This window comes from Doryrhamphus excisus, chromosome 1 (genome assembly GCF_030265055.1).
Source record: "Doryrhamphus excisus isolate RoL2022-K1 chromosome 1, RoL_Dexc_1.0, whole genome shotgun sequence".
Taxonomy (NCBI): domain Eukaryota; kingdom Metazoa; phylum Chordata; class Actinopteri; order Syngnathiformes; family Syngnathidae; genus Doryrhamphus; species Doryrhamphus excisus.
In genome coordinates this window covers 42,918,385-42,938,794 of record NC_080466.1, presented here as the reverse complement: position 1 = coordinate 42,938,794, position 20,410 = coordinate 42,918,385, and the positions used below count along the sequence as shown (strand labels likewise).

Below are 20,410 nucleotides of genomic sequence, written 5' to 3'. Positions count from 1 at the left end.
GGCATTTCGTGTCATCTCGTCATCATCTTTCCGCCAACGCGGCCTAACCCAAACCCACAGAGGCTTTCAAGTGGTGTGAAAAAGCACCAGACACAAAATATGCGCTTGTGCGCCGCATGTGTGAAAGGGCAAATCCGGACGAGGTCTGTGAATCAGCACAAAGGAGCCGGAACACATTGGAGCACGAATGCTGCACAATGACAAAGCGGCCATGTCTGTTGCTGGCATGCCGTGCACTTCATGACCGAACACACACATGCACACGTACACGTGTGTAGCTATCAACTGCATGATGCTCAGGGGTCACATTTTCCCTCCGCCTCCGCTGGAGTTTTCAACTACTTTGTCCCGTTTAATTGGGCCTGTCACGATTACCCGTAAATCAATCAACCGCACGATAAACAGCGGCCTCGTGTATCGACACGTTCGTGCGTGTTTGTTTTCCTTCCCTCTCGCTACCAAGCGGGCTGGATGACAAGAGGGTTCACTCTGTGTGCGGGTCTCAGCACCTGGGCGTGTTGGTTCTATAGCAGAATGAACGTCAAAATGATCATCCAGCAAAATTTGTTAACGTGACAGGCCGACGTTTATTTTTTATGAACTGGTAAACATTTGTGGTGATATGTTGTTAAAAGTCTGAATATAATTTTTTGTCTGAAAGTCCAGTTTGGAGAGCCTGGATTTATACAGGGACCCTCCATCTTGGCAGGCCAATTCATTGATTCATTTAGGAGAGCATAAACTATCTTTGCGGCTTTGACTCGTTGCTTACTGTTTGGGTGTTAAAATCAAGTAAAAAAAAGAAAGACTGGTGCTGGATATTCCTCTCTATAGAAGGACCTTTCACTGCGTGTCTCAGTTGCGCACTAAGCAGAGAGGAGCGACCTGCCACGGCCTCGTGTTGGGTTTGTGCCCTGTATTTGATCAGGAAATATGCAAATTCGTCCATTTTTACTTAAGAAAAAAAGTTAAAAACTATTTATAACGCATTCCAAAAATGTCTGGATGACGCCCCTACCGTTGCCAAAAAAGAGCGAGCCAATCCCATCATCAGAAGAAGACAGATGACCATCACCTTGACAACGATTTGGGGCCTTCTTTTGATGAGTGACATTGATTTTGGGGGGCAGGTGATTAATTTCCCGGTCCCATAGAAGGGTGCGCCTCTCTAAAGACCCCGATGGGGCACGCCCCCCTTTCATAGCTTCCAGGGGCAGGGGGCCTCTGTATAGTCCATGATGGGACATTAGCAAAAAAAAAACAAAAACAAAAAAAAAGCACGCCACAGAGGAATGTGACCACTGGATGACGACACGCCAACGACAGGAAGTGGAGCAGGCACGTTGCACGAAGAAGCCATGCAGTTGCCTCGCTATGCCAAGATCTCGGCTGCAACGTTCACTTCAAAGCGCTGACAGCAAGCAGACTGCGGCGTCTGGAAAGCGGCAAACGCACCCGTTTACTTACGAGGAGCTACGAGGGCACCTGACGGGGCCGGCGCCCTCTGCGGGCCACCAGCCTCGCTTGGCGCTCAGGGGAGGAGGAAGAGGAGGGAAGGGAGGAGGAGGAGGAAACCGAAGAGGAAGAACTTGCAGGAAAAAAGATGCGGCGTCCCCGGCCGTCAGGGCTGTGCCACGAACCGTTACAAATCTGCGAGGCGCCACATCTACGAGAAAGCCAGGCCGGTTAGGAGAGTTCGAGCCCCTCAAAGTCCAGCTGTCATGTTGCAGGGTGGAAGAAGGCATATTCTGTCTGCAGTTACTGGTACTGCTACTGTAACGTCAGACATCAGCGACAGTACGTTCCGCAGGAATCAGGTCGCGTTCAGCTCCCAGATTAAGGAGGATCAGGGAGCGGCTGACGCGATGAGGAAGCGAAGCCAAGCGTGACTTCTTACCTGCTGTGGGCGGAGTGGCTGAAAGGCGCCGTCTTGTACGTGAAGGTCTGTGGCGTCACAGGCATGTCGCAATCCAGTATGCTACGAGCGCTAATGTGGCCGTGCCAGTTCCCAGTGGAGGAGACTGGGGACAACAATGGAGAATGTTAGGTTAGCTAGATACTAGCTAGGTCGGCGCAGGATTAAGCGATCGCACCGAGACTTGTCTAACCTGAAGAGTAGGAGAGGTTTCTGCTGTTGTGGCTGAGGGGGGCAGGAACGGTCTGGTAGCTGACGCTCAGCTGAGACCCTCGGTCATAGTCGTAGCCGTACGCCGCCTGCTTGTACGCGGTGTTGCGATGGTACCAGCCTCTCAGGTGCTCGGCCACGACGGCCTTCTGAAAGTTTCTCGACATGGGTTCTTCGCTACGGAGGCCCGGGCGGTTCCGGGGCGGCCTCAGTGTCGCGTACAGGTTCTGAGACGCGCCGTCCATCTCGTCATGGCTGTAGCGAGGGTGCGCGTCGTGGGCGCGATACGCTGCGTGGGCGGGCTGGTAGGATTGATTGACACTGTAGTGTCCTTCCGTCTCGCTGCCGTACATATACACTCCGTTGGAGTAAGGCTCTGGCTCCGCATGGCTGGGATATCCCGTGACGTAGTAGGCAGTCGTGGTGGGTCGGGTCCGGGGCTGGTAGGCGTAACAGTGGGTCTCCGGCTGAGCCAGGTTGGGCATGCTGCCCGTGTTGGCGTAAGCGTCCTTCCTGTGGCGGCCTCGCACTCTACGCCTGTGGTTGTGGTGACCAGGGACGGCGTACTCCACGCTGGATTGGCTGGTGTAGGAGGAGCCGTCATCGAGTACCTCAGTGCTGTTGCTGCGTCGGGTTGGGGAAAACCTGAATGTGGGCACGGGCGGTTGGGTCTCCGGTAGAAACTGAGACTGGGACTCCAGACTCCCGCTGCGCTGGCGAAAATGCTGCGGAGGATCCTCCGATCTAACAAGGACAAACAAATCCACGTTTACAATCTTTTTCATTTTACTGAGATTTGCCTGTGCACACATTATTAGCCCAGACATGAAAGGACTAGAATACAAGCATGTTTTACTGCTAATAACGCAGTGGAGCTTGGGTAACGCCTCCACACCGCTCCTTCCGATCCGACGGCCCACAGCTCGATGTGGGCCTCAACAGTACACAGTGCAACAATGCAGCGACTGTTTAGTTTAAAAACACAAGATAAGATGGGTCCAATAAGGCTTTTATTGTGCTGCAAACATGGCGTTGGCTTAATAACAACATGACAGAGACACGCCAGTGAAAACCTGTCAGCTCGAACTGCAGAGGAAGAGGAAGTCATACCACAGCAACGCCATCTGGATGAACTATCAGCTTTCAATATGAACCTCAGCTTCCATGGGTTCTCCATGTTCTACAGTTTGCTCACTTTAACTCTTCCGTCTAACTCAGGGGTGGGCAAACTACGGCCCGGGGGCCACATCCGGCCCGCCAAGTGTTTGAATACGGCCCGCCCAATCTTTCCAAAGTATTTCATTTCAACTCAACATACAACCTGGCATCATGGCCTGAGCCAACCTTTTGATGGTTTTATCAATTTTGTTTTTTGACATGGTCTGTTGTTTACAAAGTGCTCCTGAAAAAAGGGACACAAGCACATAATAATAATAATAATAATTATTATTATTATTAGATTATTATAATTATTATTAGAACTATTATGATTATTATATTAATGGTAATTATTATATTAATTATATATAATATTATTGTTATATTTGCATATTTTACATAATAATATAATAATTTTAATTTTATTGTAATTATTATAATATTTTATTATTTTTAAAATATTTAAATCTAAATATAAAATAATAAATAATAATAGCAGATTGCATGACAATTTTACAGATACAATAATACCAGGTGGACTGTTACGTGTAAAATATATAGTCTGCCCCCCCCCCCCGTAAATTTTGTCATATCAATGCGGCCCGCGAGTCAAAAAGTTTGCCCACCTCTGGTCTAACTAAACGGCAGCAGCAGGTACAATCGACATGACATTAGCCCGCCTCACTTTGTGATGGGCCTCCGTTAAAGCCTCCCCCCCCTAAAGTAAGGTCCCTGCCTTTACATTACAATACTATTGTACGGGAATACAATCATGTTTCTCGCCATCTTTGTTATTTCTAGTTGAAATGCACCATAAGGACTCATCTGTTTATGTCCAATGCATCAATGTAAACATACTACTGTACTCCTCATCATCAGGTGTCTTGGACACGAAAACCACGTAGAGTCCTAATCATTGATATACAATAATAAATTAACCCAGTTTAAAAGGTTCCTTGAAATGCCGGAGAAGGGGCTAAGGAAGCGGATACACGACTAAAAAGTCATACTGTCAAGAATATATAAACATGACGTACTTGAGCTGGGTGCTGCTGTAAGCGTTGCGGGTGAGCAGCGGGGTAGGGGGCATACTGCGTGCGTCACATGGTTGTCTGCTCGCTGATTTGTATGGACTGTTGTGGCTTAATAAGGCATCATGGTGACCGTGGTGGAGGGGTTCCTGGATGTGGCCGTAGTTTATCCTGGAACACAGATAAGAGTCAGATTTTAGTTCAGAGCCTCCTGTCTAGGTACGTATAGACCGCCCTGCCTCTTTTCACGCTGAAAAACAAAACCATTGTCCTGAATATAGCATTTAGGTCAGCGTGTATCTCGACTGCTTATAATGAGTTGACATCAAAGGCCACAGCAACGGAGCTATTAGATCTTGGGTACAATGCCGCTTTAATGTTCCCCTCATTCTCCCTGCTCACAGATTGTTGGTTGCTTCTTCACAGGCACTGACATGTTGTTTTTTTTCCCCTTCTATTTTTAAAACTGGTGCATTTGGGCTGATAAGGGGGGGATCATTTCGAAGGAGGGAGGAGGCGGCTGGTAGGAATGCAGCTCTGGAGCTACATTACAGGCCTGTACTAGCTCCACTCCACTCACACAAACACAAACAGCAGTCAAAGCACACACAAAAAACATGTTTGGTAGATACATGCTTTTGGTGGGGGGGTGGGGGGTGGGGGGGTTACCATCCAAGACCACCAGCAAATGGTGAAAAACCACAAGTAACAAGACGCCCATAAAAATGTCTCTGCTGGTTCACTTTCCCACTCCAAACTCGCTAACTTGATGCTGCATGTTCTCCTGCAATTTTGGATCAACATTTGCAATAAAAGTGACTCTTGTAATTATTAGATTCAGCTCCAGAACCCTCTACTGTCTCTCTTCAAGTAATGAATAATAATAGAAGATGCGAGATGATCGATGAAAGGATAGAATCCGAGTCAAAGTTTAATTTTTGTGTCTCACAGTAACTACGGTGCATTCAAGGACCGCCAAATATTGTGTGAAATTTCAATGCTTGACAAAAAACATCAATAAAGACAACATTTTTGGGCTTCTTAGCTTTTTTTTAAAAAAAAAAAACTTTTTTGGGGGGAGGGGGGTGCACTCTATTTTTCTACTCAACCTTCTGAAGTATTTTATATTTAAGGCGACTGTTTACAACGGTTACTGCGGAAACCGAGGCACGCAAGGCATAGCAATTAAATATCGCAGACAAGAACGAAAGTTGCATTCACAGACATCGGGTCATTCCAATTTTGGGTTGCGACCCACCAGTTTGAGAATCGCTGCTGCTGAGCGCCGGTCACATGACCAATTATATACCCTACCGGCTGTCTGCGTGTTGGTCGTTGGCGGAAGCTCGTCTCTCTTTGCTGTAGTGAATCCGGAGAGTCTCCGCATGGTGGGATCTTGGCGAGTACTGGACTGACGTTGACCGCTGTCTCTGGGAACCGAGCTCGTCATCTGGGATGAAAAAGGGCCCACATGAGCCTGATGTAGTCGTGTATGCAACTAAACGCCGTGTGAACACACCGTGGGTCTTACCTTCATCCAGCGTGAAGCTGTCCGATAGAGAGCTGAGGTCTGATGGATTGATATCATCTGGGAACAGAAATAAACTCGTCAAATTCTTCAATGTCACCAAAAAGTAGACACAAGGTGACCCCGCCGTTCATGCGGATCGGTTATGCTACCTAAGATCACCGAGGCTCTTTGGGTGGGTTGTTTTCCTTTGGTGATCCTGTAGTCATTGATCTCCCTCTCGATCTCCTCCAGCTTCCTCATCGCATCCAAGCAGTTGTTTCTCCTTTTCCTCTTCACCGTCTTGGACAGATCGCCCTCGTTGGTTAACTTCATGGCTGCTTCCACAATCTTCTGCTGCAGGGCGAATCTGCTTTCCAGATTCCTTAAATGTGGATCCTGAAGAGTCACGACAGGGTCAGTAAAAGTTTGTTAAGGGAGCGGTTCTTCGTCACATGTGTACAGAAAACTTTTAAGCCTCCAAAGGTTCAAACACAAACAACAAAGAGGCAGGCGTATTGTTCTAACCTCATTATAGGGAAAAAGGTCATCGAGCTTGAACGCTGTCCCAACACGTCGCCGTATTGGAGGGGCTTTTTCGCCCGTGGCCAAGGGATATTCTTTAGGTAAGGCGCCTGTAAGTTCCTGGAAATGACGGCAAACAAACACTCGGCTCAACATTCAGATGACAGAAATGATTTTTCAACGAGTGGTGAGGTGGCTAACCGCTTCTCGCATGCAGATCTTCTTCAGCTCTTCAAGTTTTTGAGCAAGTGTGTCTTGAAGGTTTTTCTCTTTCTTTTTCAGCTCGGCGATCTTCTCTTTCTTCTGCTCCTCGCCGATGTCAGAGTCAGCAGAACCTGAAAGAAGACGTGCGATGGTGTTACGGCGAGAGCAGGTGGAGACCCGAGGCCAGTAAAGGTGACGCCGCCGCTTACCCGCCGAGATGAGGCTTCCACTGCTCGCCATGATGAGCTGATCTTTGCTTTGGAGGCCGTTAAGTTTCGTGATCCGTTGAGAAGAAATCTCTGTGAGATCCATGGCAATGTCTCCTGAACTCCTTGTTGTCGTCATATTTGACTACCCGGGAGGAAAAAAAGGTACAGGATATTGAAAAGGCCCGCCAGGAGGAAATGGGAGTCAGAAAAAAGAAAGGAGGCCATGAAGTATTTTATTGTAATAAATGTACGCAGATAGCGGCTGTTCTATTTGCATTTGAAATCAACTGCTGTCTCATCTATCAGACGAGGCTCTCGATTCCTGGGTAAACACTGACGCCATCTTGCTTTGCGACTCCAGCCCCGTTCTCTGATGTATTTCCACAGCATGAGGCGGCATCACACACCACTCATGTTGTTTAACAGCATGGAAGCCCATCAAATGTGCTCCATAAAACAAGCACATAAGAATTGATCTATGCTAAAACTTTGGGGGATTTAAACAGCATCTTAAACAGGAAGTAGCTCGGAAGCCCCTGTACCTTGTTCTCATTATCTTTGCCTGGGTGGTTTCAAAGCGCTTTTGTCCATTTCAAGCCTTACGCTGCACATTTTATGTAGATTTTCCCTTTGAATGAGCACATTTCACCACACCGTGAATTAATCAGCAATTCCGCTGCTTCACCGTTCAGCTTGAGAACGAAAACGCTCAGCACAGTAAAAGCTCTTGTGCATCATCCCGTCTACCTCTACCTGGCGGCCCATCTTCATCACCACCGAGGCGACAACATCCAAATATCCTCGATTACTAAATAGGACAGAAGGTACGAGGCAAATACTCACTCTGCTTTGCTTCCTGTCCAGGTAGAACTGGTGCTGACTGATGGCCATCGCCCAGATAGTTTTAATCAGAGAATGGCTGGCATACCAGGAGTGAATGACAAGACCAGTCTGACCAAAAGTTCGCTTGCTCACTGTTCGACTGTAGGAGATTTAAAAAAAAAAAAAAAAAAAAAAAAAAGAAGAGTCAAACCAGAAACTGCCTGAGCAAGCACAAGAACAAAACATCAATGAGAGAATTGAGGATTCCAATGTTCATACAGTACATCACAGCATAACATAGCAATCCCTAAACACTGTGCAACTATGTCTTTGATTGGCTCGTTTGGCTTGGATTGACTTGTTTGACAGACAGGTTTCAGCCATTAAGACTTTAGCAGGCACTCGCTGCAGACGCCCTTCCCAATGTGCAAGGTGTAAGATAAAGACATCCATTGCAACAACTACAGTCTTGAGCACAACAACAAAAAAGGGAAAAAAAAGCGTAAGCATATACTGTATCAACTAACCAGTGGGGGTCGTTGACTTCCACTGCAAATTTCTTCTCTCGGAAATACAAATTCTCCAACTGCTTCCACTGGAACAACTGCAGACAGACAGCTGAGCGTTAGGACGTATTTCAGCAAACACAAGTATTTCATACATCCAGGGCAACAGTCGAAGCCAAAAGAGGGGCAACGTGGCTCGTTTTCGTGACTTTCTCTTTGTGGTGAGAATCCGCTGAACCTGCACTGATAAATAATCCAGTAGCGGAGGCTGGGAAAGACCTGGCCCAGCCAGAAAATCAAGTGGTGTTGCTAGAAGAGCAATTGGAATATATATATATATAGGCCATTTTAGTGCATGATGCAGGATTGGTGCAGGGTAGCTTCTCCTTTTCCTTCTTCTGAAGAAGAGCGCTGGAATAGAAACAGCAGCATTTCTCTTTCAGGCTGACACATCTGCTCCTCAGAAACTGGACTCACCAAACTGTTGACTCGGGTCACGGCCCACGGAGCAACTACTGCATCTCCCTTTTTTGAAGACGTTCCTTCAAAGTGTTTTATTTTACTCATCACCGCATGACTAACATATCATACGTGACTTATGTCAGGTTTATGCAATTTGTGTGAATGTACCACTTAGTTTTAATTTATAAAACAGAACACAAAGTTTAGAAGTTTGCGATTAAAATGCATACGAGTTAATAGGTGGGACCGATAAAGGCTTACCTCGACGGTTATGTTTCAGCTATCCCTGGTCTGTTGAATCCCACTGACTTTGAGCTTCCCACAGGGCTTGAGCTTCCTTGAACAATGCTCCCTTGTCTATTCTCAGCACGCCAGATAGGTGTTGCAAGAGTTTCAGCTGAACTGAGCTTGAGCTGCGAGCCACACCCCTTTAACCACCCCCGTCCTCTGACATCACGGACACCTCACGCTTTGTACCGCTCGGAGCCGCTCTCTCTCTCTCTCTTTCTCTCTCCCTCTCCCACTCATGCACGGCTCTTCCGCATTAGTCAGACCGGAAGAACAGGTTGTGTACACATTTGTGATAAAATCCCATTTGAAAAAAAAAAACATGTTCAAATACAATCTGCTACACTTCTTAACTAGAAAATAAGCAGGGAGTTCCTTCTAATTCCAACCTGGTCTACATTACTACTAATAATTATTTACACAGTCGATTAATCGCTTTGGTCCGCAACATACCACACAGAAAAGAGGCAAAAAAGTCTGCTTTCATGGATGATACCTATATTGACATTTGAGCCGACGTGTGCATTTTTAAATAAAACCAATTAATCAAATACCAAATCAGTTGTAGATTAATCGGATTAGTTGTTTCAGCTCTCTACTCTACACGGAACATTTTTTTACTGAAAACCTCTCCCAGAACGTGGGTGTGTTGTTCAATCTCCCTGTACTCTCCAGGGAAAACATGCAAGGAATCTGTTACTTTGGACTAATCATTAATAGAACGAGACTTTGAGGTACAGGAGCAGTCTGTCAGGCTACACGGCTCGGGAAAGTGTAGATGAAAATGAGAGTTGATGGACAACTAAAAAAAAATACACAACAGGGAGGTTGCCTATTAATAAAACGAGGGAAACCAACCAGGGAGCATTCAGGGAGCCTATCACTTAGCATCCTTAGCACTGTATCATCAGATAACAATGGTAAATAAAAACACTTTGAGTGTGAGCAACTTCAGGGCTGTGTGCTAGCACATCGATGAAACTACAGAGGGAACTCCAGCGACTGCCAAGTATGTCAGTGATGTGACACACCTCAAACTTTGCAAAGGCAAGTAGTTTTCTTCAAGGAAGAGGAAAATCGACAGCGACGACGTTTAACCTCTCAAAAAAGTTTGACACAGCATCAAAACGAAGCAACGTATCATGCAATATCTGCTTACAGATACTTATCCTGCAAGTCTGATGTATGTTGTATGATGTAGTATGTATGTTGCCATGTGTATAATTACGCAACATGCTCACATTCAATACAGTAATGGTACGGCATGATTCATTTGCTTCAGACATGCTTAATGAGTTACACGTCACCTGGTTATGTTCGCCAACATCAACAATCCACGCATCGCTGGAGCTGCAAGCAACCATGACTGCCCCACCCCTTAAGGGTCACGTCATACACTCTTTTGTTGTCAACTCAGTACATTTCCATGTGACACAATTAACAGTAAGTAATGTACGTGACGAGTGACAGGTAAATGTACCTGTTCGGTTTTTATTTTCCATTCATTTTAGCGAGTTTTCCATGCTAAGTGATTCCGATTTATTTTACATTTAATTTCCACTCAGTGGGATTCAATTTTTAATCCGTCAAATATTTTCATGGTTTCAGGAACAGGAACCTACCGCGAGTCAGTGTCAACCCAAACCCCTAAAACCACCCACCCAGATGGCTTGGAGCCAACGTGCTTCCTATAGAACATCGCTGCCACACAAATAAGTGATAGCTCTTGGCAACCAGTGTAACAACAGAACCTGCTCAGCCAACAGGTTCCTGCCAAATAGTGGCTATAAAAGGCCTTCACACCCAAGTGAGGATAAGGACTATGTTCACATGTACAAAACGTATATTTTCTGACATCTGCGGTGAACATAAGCAACACCTACATATGCAATTGTGTAAACATCTATGCAGTCAACATATTCAATGGCTTTCATGCACGGTTGGTGCATTCTGATGCTGCTGCAATATGGTGACACACTGAACCAGATTCACATGTATGTGGAACGGATGCCAAACCGCGTGGATGTTTGTTGGTGAACCTCACTCCCTGACACTCCCTGAGTCACGTTGACAGTCTGGCCATTTAGCTCGACTCTCTTTCAGTGGACCTTGGTCAGGCTGAACTTCCGAATATTCACAACAATCTGTATCACTTTTTGGAACTACCATTTTTCCTTATTTACCTATAGCCTTGAATCCATAGCGCCGAACCTGATAACATCTTTCCCACCCAGTTTTCGCTTCTCGTGACTGGCATGGGAACCAGGATCTTCATGACATTTATTTACACGTTGGCTGGATCATTAACTGTGTCACGGCTAAACCTGGCAGTATCCCCAGCAAAGGCGTATTTAACTGTTAAAAGGCTTCCTGGTATGCATTAGAAATGGCATCGCAACACAACACACCATTTGTTCATACATACAAAAAAAGTGGTACACAATACGACACGCACCTTTCTTGGTTTCAGCTTGTCTTGTAAGTCGTACTGGCCAATGCCTTTGTAGCTGACACCTAGCCACCAGGGTATTCCCTGCTTGTCCTGGAAGAACGCACAGAAGGCCAGTGGCTCCGTTAGTGGGAGTATATCCTCATCAAATCAGCCATCCGTGTATGTTTGGTCGCGGGTAACTTGGGCCTATCCCAGCTGACTTTGGCAGGGGGAGACCCTGGACTGGTCACCAGTGAGTCACAGGACTCATACGGTGCAAAGAAACAACTACTCACTGGACAGACATTCACAGCGGAAGACAATTTAGTCTCACTGCTACAGAAAATGAAAAGTCCTAAGGTGTGTTCACACTAGTTGCAACATGAACATGATATTTTGTTGTAGTCGTGCTTGAATGCAAGTGGCCACAGTGTGTTACACAGATACAATGAACAAATGTATACTTACATTATTTACAATAACTGAACTACCATTACAGAACAACCACGCTGTATTGAATGTATATCTGAAATTACCTTTACTGGATAATAATGAACACCATACGTTGGCAGGGACTCCACCAGGGCCAGGTACCTGAAGGAGGAGGAACAGCGTATAAGACATATAGCCACTTACACGTCACCACTGACAACCTGCAGCCGACAGACGAGCGTTAAACTGCAGTCATTGAGAAGCCACGGTCATTTACAACAGCAAGCCAATCAATTTGTTTCACAGCCCCGGCAGAGGAGTCCATCGGTCAATCCAAGGTCATAGTACATCAGTGCAGTAATGACTCAGGGTTGTACTAACCAAAAACCCTGTGAAAACAACAACTACAGGTTCCCTTGTTTTTTTATGGCTGGTTGTTAACAGCATAACGTCTAATTCATCTCGGCTCAGACCTCTCCGTGTGGAGCCTGGAGCGTGGGGTCGCTCCAGGTATTCCGGTTTCCTCCCCTGTCATCTTAACCGGGGATGAAAAATTGTGTGAATGCGGGCGTGAATGGTTGTTTTGCTCTCCAGTATGTGCCCTGCAATTAATTGGCAACCAGTCCAGGGTAGGGTTGGCCGTCGTTTGAATTTGAGAGACTCGTCACGTTTCACTCTGTCACGTTTCTGGCCTGGTGACAGCGACTGCTTATTAGAACTGCAGACACAATGCGGAAACTAGTACTTGGAAATCATAGATGACTTACTTCACAATGGCTTGTCCTCTGGTCAGACCCTTCAGTTTCTTGTAATGCTCAATCACTTCGTCTTCACTGTAATGGTACAAAATCACACAAAATACTGTGTATAAAATCATAGAGTATTGAGAAACGGCAATACCTGCAATGTTTTGTTTGATTTTTATTTTTTACATCTCTTTCACCCAAGTGCAAAGAATCCACGTTGTTCCCGGCTACATTTTCTTTGGGAGAAGAAGAGGAATCCAAAATTCTTCTTTTGTTTTGCAACAGCCACACACTGCGGCCCATATGCTCTTACACTCGAGTACTGCATGTGAACAACTGAATTTACTGGCCTCACAAACGTCTCCCATAGTTTTACGGTGCATGTAATACCAGTATACTTTGAGGTACAAATGCATAAAAATACTCACTTAGCATTAGGTCTACCTCTGTAGACATATGGCTTTTGGGGGATTGGGGACCTTGTGAATTATGTGGCTTTAGGAGACCACAAGTGCTTAGATAACTTACCAGTAACTCAGAGACGGGTGCTTTCTGAGAACCTGGGTGGGCAGAACTGGGATCTGCTTCAGATGTGATCTGGCGGTTTCAGTGCTATAGAAAAAACAAACAAAACAATGAATACATTCATAACGATACAGTAATCAGGTTAATTGGTTCGACTGTGATAAGTGAATTTCCACAACTTAGGATTCCTTATATTTATGAATGTATTATTTTTGTGGTTAGAGCATAGCAAACCTGTTTACGAGCTTCTAAATATACTTTTTAACATTATTGGAGCTCTCTGAAAAAACACATCTATAGTCTCATTTGCACTCCTATTACCCAGTGTAGTAAAGATAATAAAAGCAAATAAATGATTTAAGACGTAAATAAGATTCAGCCGCACAAGACGAGTGGTTAGCATGTTGGCCACAGAGTCGGGAGATCCGGAATCTGCGCTTGGGCATCTCCGTGTGGCGTTTGCATGTTCTCCCCATGCGTGAAGTGGGGAGAAAATATATTATATTTCTCATTTAGTTCATTTAGCCATTTTTATGCTTGAAAATGCTCAATTTAGGCCAAAAAGTATGTAGCATGAGGTTAAATATGCATATGTTTTGACTAATAATAGACCATATTCAACCACAAAACAGCATGATCCATTAATGAATATATTCTTGAAAAAAACGTGAAAGTGAAACCACAAAGTGACTATACTCTGAAGAAGGAACCAAGATGCTCATAAACCCTTTCTATCTTAGGGTAGAGACACTTCTGATGATGAGAGACATGTTATTAGAGTAATTACCAGCTGTGCGTGCTACACATAAAACCCAATTCCCTTTCTTGGTCAGGCTTGTTGTAAAAGCCAAGTTTGGCCACATTTGTTCTTGCAAGTGTATTCGATTCGTGTTGGGGGTTCGATAGTAATAGCAATTATTAAGAACTTTTTGACATTATAAGGAACGTGCTCACATTGTTTTTCATCTTCAGTACAAAGACGAGCAAGTGCTGTGTGCCAAGAGTAAACTTGAACTCCACTGATGTCTTGCCAAACTGAATATACCAAAGCACGCTGAGGGCCTTTAAGTCATAAAGAACATTGAGAGACCTTAGGAAGACATAATAAATCCACTGACCAAAGCCACTTCAAAACAGACAAGATGCTTCAGAAAACTGTGTGAAAACAGCAGCGTATTGATTTACCTTGACTGAGTGGTTAAAGATTGAACCATGAGAGATTTTACCCACAGTCTCTGTCATCCAATGTCAAGCGGCGTAATTCCCCCATTTTGGGATTTACAAACATTAGCCCTACATTTATTTTTTAAGATATTAAAATTCCTTGACCATGAAAACATAACATGGAAGGGTTTGAATGACAAAGAATGCTAAAAATTGGAACATGCTAACATTAGCATGCTAACACCTAGCATGATAACACTTAGTGTCTACTTAAGTTCATATTCATGAAAATCTCAAAAAAATTCTAGTATGCTGATGTTAGCATGCTACCAAAGCTAACATGCTAACACCTAGCATAATAGTGTAAACCTATGAAAACGACTGGAAAACGCTACAATGCTAATGTAATGTTAGCCTGCTAACACCTAGCATGACCGTGATAAGTGATACTTTATAAATACCCATGAGAATAGAAAATAATGCTGCCACGCTAACCATGCTAACACGTTAACGTTGGCATGCCAACACCTAGCATGATAGTGTAATGTACCAGGAAGGCTAAATGCACGCTGGCGCTGATTTCCAGACTGTCTGAACTGCGCTTTTTAAGCCGACTATGTTATGTTGCAATCAGAACAACATTGTGTAGTGTATCGTGTATCCATGCAAATGTAGCAAAAGGAATTCAAACACAATAAACCTGATTTACCTTGACTGAGTGGTTAAAGATTGAACCATGAGAGATTTTACCCACAGTCTCTGGCATCCAATGTCAGCGGCTTCAGGTCTCACACGAACCGGTCGTGTAATCCGCGTGTAAAACGGTGGTGTGCCGCTAGGTCTAACATCGTGTCCGAGGTAGCACACGCCGCCCTCAACAAAAAGAGAGCTGGCTTGGCAGGCCAGTCCGCTGGGGACCTAAACAAAAGCTATTCAAAAACTCTTGGCAGACTCTACTGCCTTTATTGAAAGGTTATGTCGAAGTCCGCGGACTGTCCAAAAGCGGTCACTCGGCACACTATTTGAAAATGAATCCAACTAATCCTATAACATGAAAAATAAAGGGATTAGGTTTTGAGACCAATATCCATTTGACCTTAAATTGACTTCTATAATTGCCAGTTAAAGTCTTCTTTAAAAAATAATAGAATTGAACAGCGACTGCTCGTTTATGACAGATCTATAATGATTGGGTTATGTGAAGTAGCTTACTAATCAAAAACAAAGGGGGTAGCTTTGGTAGCTTTGAGCGAGGGCAGCTCCCTGTTGCTACCTCTCCCAGGTTGAGTGGGTTTTGCTGCCACGGCACTATGCTGCGTGTTTGATGGCATACATTTTACGAGGAGCTGGGGCCTGGCGTTGTCGGCGTGATCTACTCCGCAGCCACACTGCCCCGTCAGCAATCTGGAATTCATTACTACGTCTGTTATCTCCCCGCAGCCTGGAGCGTGGGTCCAATTCCTACACCCCGGCACGGCCCGGCCCAGAGCAGCCTGCCCAGCATGCTGGAGATAATACTCCTGCGTCAGCTCTTCTAAACAACTCAGATGTGGTGACTGTGGAGGAGGCACAATGAGGGAACATTTTTTGTGAATGAACCAATAACAGGGAACACAAGTACAATTAAGCATGGTCGCAACAATAGCTTTTTGTTCACACCGGTGTGAACACTAAGCATTTTTTTGTTTTTTTTTTTACATTTGTTCCGTGCCAGAGCACTGAACCACATGTGTGAACACAAGCTTGGCAAGTCAGCAAACACCAGAAGATGAGTTATGATGCTAATTTTAAAGATAATGGTGAACAATGGAGCAGAGTCATCTATGGTAATCTATTTCACTGCTATCTTCCATAATTTTTCACATTAATTAACACTTATTTTCTCTGCTTTAAAGTGTAAATATTCCAGCTGTCAAATGATTGAAATTGTAATCAAATGAATCACAGTTTTCAAATGAATGAATCTTGATTAAACAAAATGAAGAAACCACTACGTAAGGAAAAAGCAGAAAGAAACAAACAAAACGTAAGTTAACTTGAACTCACATGATTTCTGCGATTTCCAACCATCATTAAATGTAGCAAATGGCTGACAACAAACATAACTATGGCGAAAACACATGCCCTATGCTAGCGTAGCGTACATAGTCAAAGCAGGAAGAGGGCCATGACCATGAAAACAAAACATGGAAGGGTTTGAATGACAAAGAATGCTAACAATTGGAACATGCTAACATTAGCATGCTAACACCTAGCATGATGACGCTAAGTGTCTACTTAAGTTCATATTCATGAAAATCACAAAAAAATTCTAGTATGCTGATGTTAGCATGCTAACCAAGGCTAACATGCTAACACCTAGCATAATAGTGTCGACCTATGAAAACGACTGGAAAATGCTACAATGCTAACATAATGTTAGCCTGCTAACACCTAGCATGACAGTGATAAGTGATACTTTATAAATACCCATGAGAATAGAAAATAATGCCGCCACGCTAACCATGCTAACACGCTAACGTTGGCATGCCAACACCTAGCATGATAGTGTAATGTACCAGGAAGGCTAAATGCACGCTGGCGCTGATTTCCAGACTGTCTGAACCGCGCTTTTTAAGCTACTTACAGCTGCAAAACAAAACAATCAAGGCACTTACGAATGAATACTTACATAACTAAAAGCCGACTATGTTATGTTGCAATCTTAACAGCATTGTGTAGTGTATTGTGTATCCATGCAAATGTAGCAAAAGGAATTCAAACACAATAAACCTGATAGCGCATTAATTCCACAGTCAGTAGGGGGTTGGCCCACGGTGCTCCAACTTGACTCAAGTCTACTATTGGGCAGTTGACCGGGCTCATCCCTCTTAAGGCAGCTGACTGTCAGAAGAGGAGGACTCCGGCTAATCTCACTGCGGCAGGGACCTTTGTCGATACAGTGTAGAGGAGGCACATTTATACTTGAGGCTTTATGAGGGGATTTACTGAGCCTCTTCACGAAAAGGAGCAGAAACAAAGGGGATCACTGACAGGGAAGCGAAATACTGCCGCATGACTGTGGGGGGATGCACCAGTGAAAAGCTTCATTTGCTAACTCTTTTACTTTTGTGGGAAGGTCAGAGTACAGCCTGTCCCCAAACACGAACGTTCATAATTAAAAATATGATCCAAAATGGTAATAATCAACACATACAGTATCAGATTTTGAATAATGAAGCCGTTATTGTGCACAAACACATGGTGCCAAGTTTGACGTAAGAGGACAAATACAAGGGTTGGACAAGAGGTCAAAGTGCATTTTCAACATTTGGCATTGGAGTGTGCATTCAGACGTGCTTAATTTCTTACAGTGTGCAACTATACTCGTTGGCAGCAAGGCCGGGGGCCGTCATTTCGGCAAAGACACTTGTTCTGCCACTGAGCCACACACTCATGCTGAGCGGTGTTTACTGGCCGCAGCCAATCAAGGCCCTTCATTGCGGTGCCAGGCAAAATAAAACAACATACCTTATCAGCAGGACAAGCCTCTGAGGCCCACTAAGCTTATCTCCACCGGTGGACAGATTATGGAGGCGCAGTCTCCAAGAAGAATCGCACACAAACAGTCCAATGGATGTCCGAACAGAGTCACCATTTTCCAAATCTTACAACAATTCTACACAAGTTTCAGATTCACGTGGACGCTAAATCAAGAATCATTAACGAAGGGAAGACAGCCAGCAATAAATACAAATCCGATCCGGGCTGGTTGAACATTATCTACAGTAAATATATGCCGTCATACTCAAACAAAGAAACATTTCCTGCTCTTGGAGGACGACTGAGCACAAGCTGAGCTACAGAATATAAATGTAATATATTGTCTGATGTCACATTGTTGATATACAGCACCTCCAAACCCTAGCGCCATTCATCACGGACACAGTTGTTGCAGGAACAAAGAACATATCAGATGGGCTATGGATGCTATACAGTACATGACACAATACTATTAAAATACAGTCACTAACCCAACACTAGATTGTTGCAAGTATGCCTATACAAGTGTAAAAGGATGCAATGGATTATGGGCAGACTGTGGCTGTACTACATTGAGTGTAATTACCATTATTATGAAATGTTGCAGAGGTAACCAATTATCATAAATATACAAAATGCTCTTACCATGTGTAATCTCCGTTGGCCTCCTAGAAAAGAGATGAATATTAAAGTGAGTTCCTGCATTGTAACAAAACTGTCTGACTGACTTGTGCCAAGCAGTACTGCATTGCTTTATACATTTTATTGATAGTAAACTATGCTACAGTAACTACATTTGCAAAGTAATGCAGGCTTGAAGTGTGCAATACTGTATACTATTTGTAAACATTTCTATTCATTTTTGTGTATTTATACGTACAAGACACACTTTTTTCCAGGTTTATGGTAGATATTCAAATTCATTGCAGTGTACTTAGCACAAAAAGAGTCCTGTATTAGTTCCCTACACTAGTTAGCCTAAACAGAGAGCCGTTTGAAATGTCGTTAAGTTTTGAGTGACAACATTTAAGTGGAAAGCAGCGGGTCTTCCTTACCTGCAAAGCGAATGCAGCTAACTTGAAAACGTGTCCACTCTCCACTTCAATTGCCTCCTGTTATTATTGAGAAAAGAACACGAAGTTGCGATTAATCACAAGATGTTTTACACACGACAACGGAGTGCAGTTCGGCCAAACACTTGACGGTACCTCTGTCCTCCCGTTACGGACTGAACCACTACAAAGGGGGCAACGCTGTTCTAAAAAAACGATTTGAAGGGCAAGCACGAAAGAATGAGTTTACTTCAACTCAATACCGTGATGGTCATTAATAACGTCAACTATTTTGGGGACCTAAAACGTCTAAAATTTAAATCCAGCAGTAGAACTGGGCGTTCTACTTAGAGTGGTACGGTCCGAGCAGGTTCAACAGTCTCCCATGGCGACCAGTCTGCTATCCCCGCGAAAAAAAAACTGTGGATTACAAAGTTTGACCGTTTGTTGCATTCACGTCCCGCTCGTTTTTTTCCATACTCCCTCCCCCAAGTTCAATAATACATCGAATATAATATTTTGTATGATTACAAAAACATTGGCACGATTACTGCACTCATTTACATAATAAAATATATATTTTTTTACATTTATCTTTTGAAAAATGAGGCAATATGGACATTTTCTATATACATAAAACACTTACGTTAAAAATCAATGATTTGGCGTTCAGGAAGAAAAGCTCCACAGTCGTGTTCTCTTTTAAAAAGGTGATCTTCTCGATGTAAAATCTGTGAGGAGGTTATGTGTTATTACATCAAGTTTGCAGAAAGTACATTCAGTCATTCTTATTGAGAATACTGCCAAGTACAGTGGTCATGAGTGCCACCTGCTGGTCTACACATGTAACTGCAATGCAATAGAACAGAATAGATTGGACTACATATTTATTTTGTCATTGAAATTGCAGTGTCAGTAATAAATACACAGTAACAGAAAGATATTTATAATATATAAAGAAGCCTAAACAATATATCCATATCATCCACAGTCACGTCCACATATAAACAGCCAACTAAGTCTATTTAAGTACTAAGTCCACTCACCTCACATAGAATTTGAGTTCCAATGTAGTTAAAGTCTTAGAGAAGTCATGATCAAGGACTTTTCGATCCAGATGGAGCCAGTTATTCTGACCACTATGGAGAACAAAGAGAATATCTCATCAGTCCTTTATCAGGTATAACTGAAAAAAGGGTTTTATTTTTGCAAAATTGTGCGTTCTACTGACGTACGTGTCATCAATGAAGCAAAGTCCAAAATATTCCTTCTCCTTCAGGTTAAAATGGGATGCTACCAAGTCCAACAGGTCTCGGGATAAAAGCTTGGGCTGAAAGCACAGTTAAAAAGACCTTGAACTGCCCGTTTGAGTGAAGAAATAAACAATGTTTTTCAAAGTTAAATTCATATCATGAGCAAGCCACATATTTGTATCATCTTCACAGCAATGCAAGATCATACGTGACGTCCCACCTGAACCTGCAGCTCCAGCTTTCTGCCGTCGAGTAGATGTACCTGGCACTGACGTCCCTCAGTCATCTGCAGGAAGAAGGAAAACATGAGCCGTGACAACTTTTGCAACGCGATGCCTTCATCGCAGAACGAGTCTCCACCTCGACCTGTGGCCATCGAACCAACACCATGCTTCCTGCAGCCTGCGGCAAAATGCTTCTTTCACTTTTGTGAGGATGAACAGTGATT

At 43.9% G+C, this 20,410-nt stretch overlaps 1 protein-coding gene across 2 annotated transcripts in view; it reads right to left on the bottom strand.

The window, feature by feature from the left end:
* The window catches only part of frmd4ba (FERM domain containing 4Ba), a 41,747-nt gene that overhangs the window by 973 nt on the left and 20,364 nt on the right, over positions 1-20,410 (bottom strand). For both annotated transcript variants that reach the window (XM_058052594.1, XM_058052508.1), the window contains exons 2-22: positions 20,183-20,248; positions 19,945-20,039; positions 19,756-19,848; positions 19,356-19,440; positions 18,713-18,769; positions 18,303-18,325; positions 12,975-13,058; positions 12,468-12,533; positions 11,805-11,862; positions 11,293-11,379; positions 8,109-8,185; positions 7,603-7,741; positions 6,760-6,901; positions 6,548-6,681; positions 6,350-6,466; positions 5,995-6,220; positions 5,846-5,902; positions 5,629-5,764; positions 4,321-4,485; positions 2,109-2,869; positions 1,898-2,021 (exon numbers count right to left, since the gene is read on the bottom strand). In XM_058052594.1, the coding sequence (XP_057908577.1) occupies positions 1,898-2,021; positions 2,109-2,869; positions 4,321-4,485; positions 5,629-5,764; positions 5,846-5,902; positions 5,995-6,220; positions 6,350-6,466; positions 6,548-6,681; positions 6,760-6,901; positions 7,603-7,741; positions 8,109-8,185; positions 11,293-11,379; positions 11,805-11,862; positions 12,468-12,533; positions 12,975-13,058; positions 18,303-18,325; positions 18,713-18,769; positions 19,356-19,440; positions 19,756-19,848; positions 19,945-20,039; positions 20,183-20,248 (2,792 nt within the window). The remainder of the gene's footprint in view (positions 1-1,897; positions 2,022-2,108; positions 2,870-4,320; positions 4,486-5,628; positions 5,765-5,845; positions 5,903-5,994; positions 6,221-6,349; positions 6,467-6,547; positions 6,682-6,759; positions 6,902-7,602; positions 7,742-8,108; positions 8,186-11,292; positions 11,380-11,804; positions 11,863-12,467; positions 12,534-12,974; positions 13,059-18,302; positions 18,326-18,712; positions 18,770-19,355; positions 19,441-19,755; positions 19,849-19,944; positions 20,040-20,182; positions 20,249-20,410) is intronic.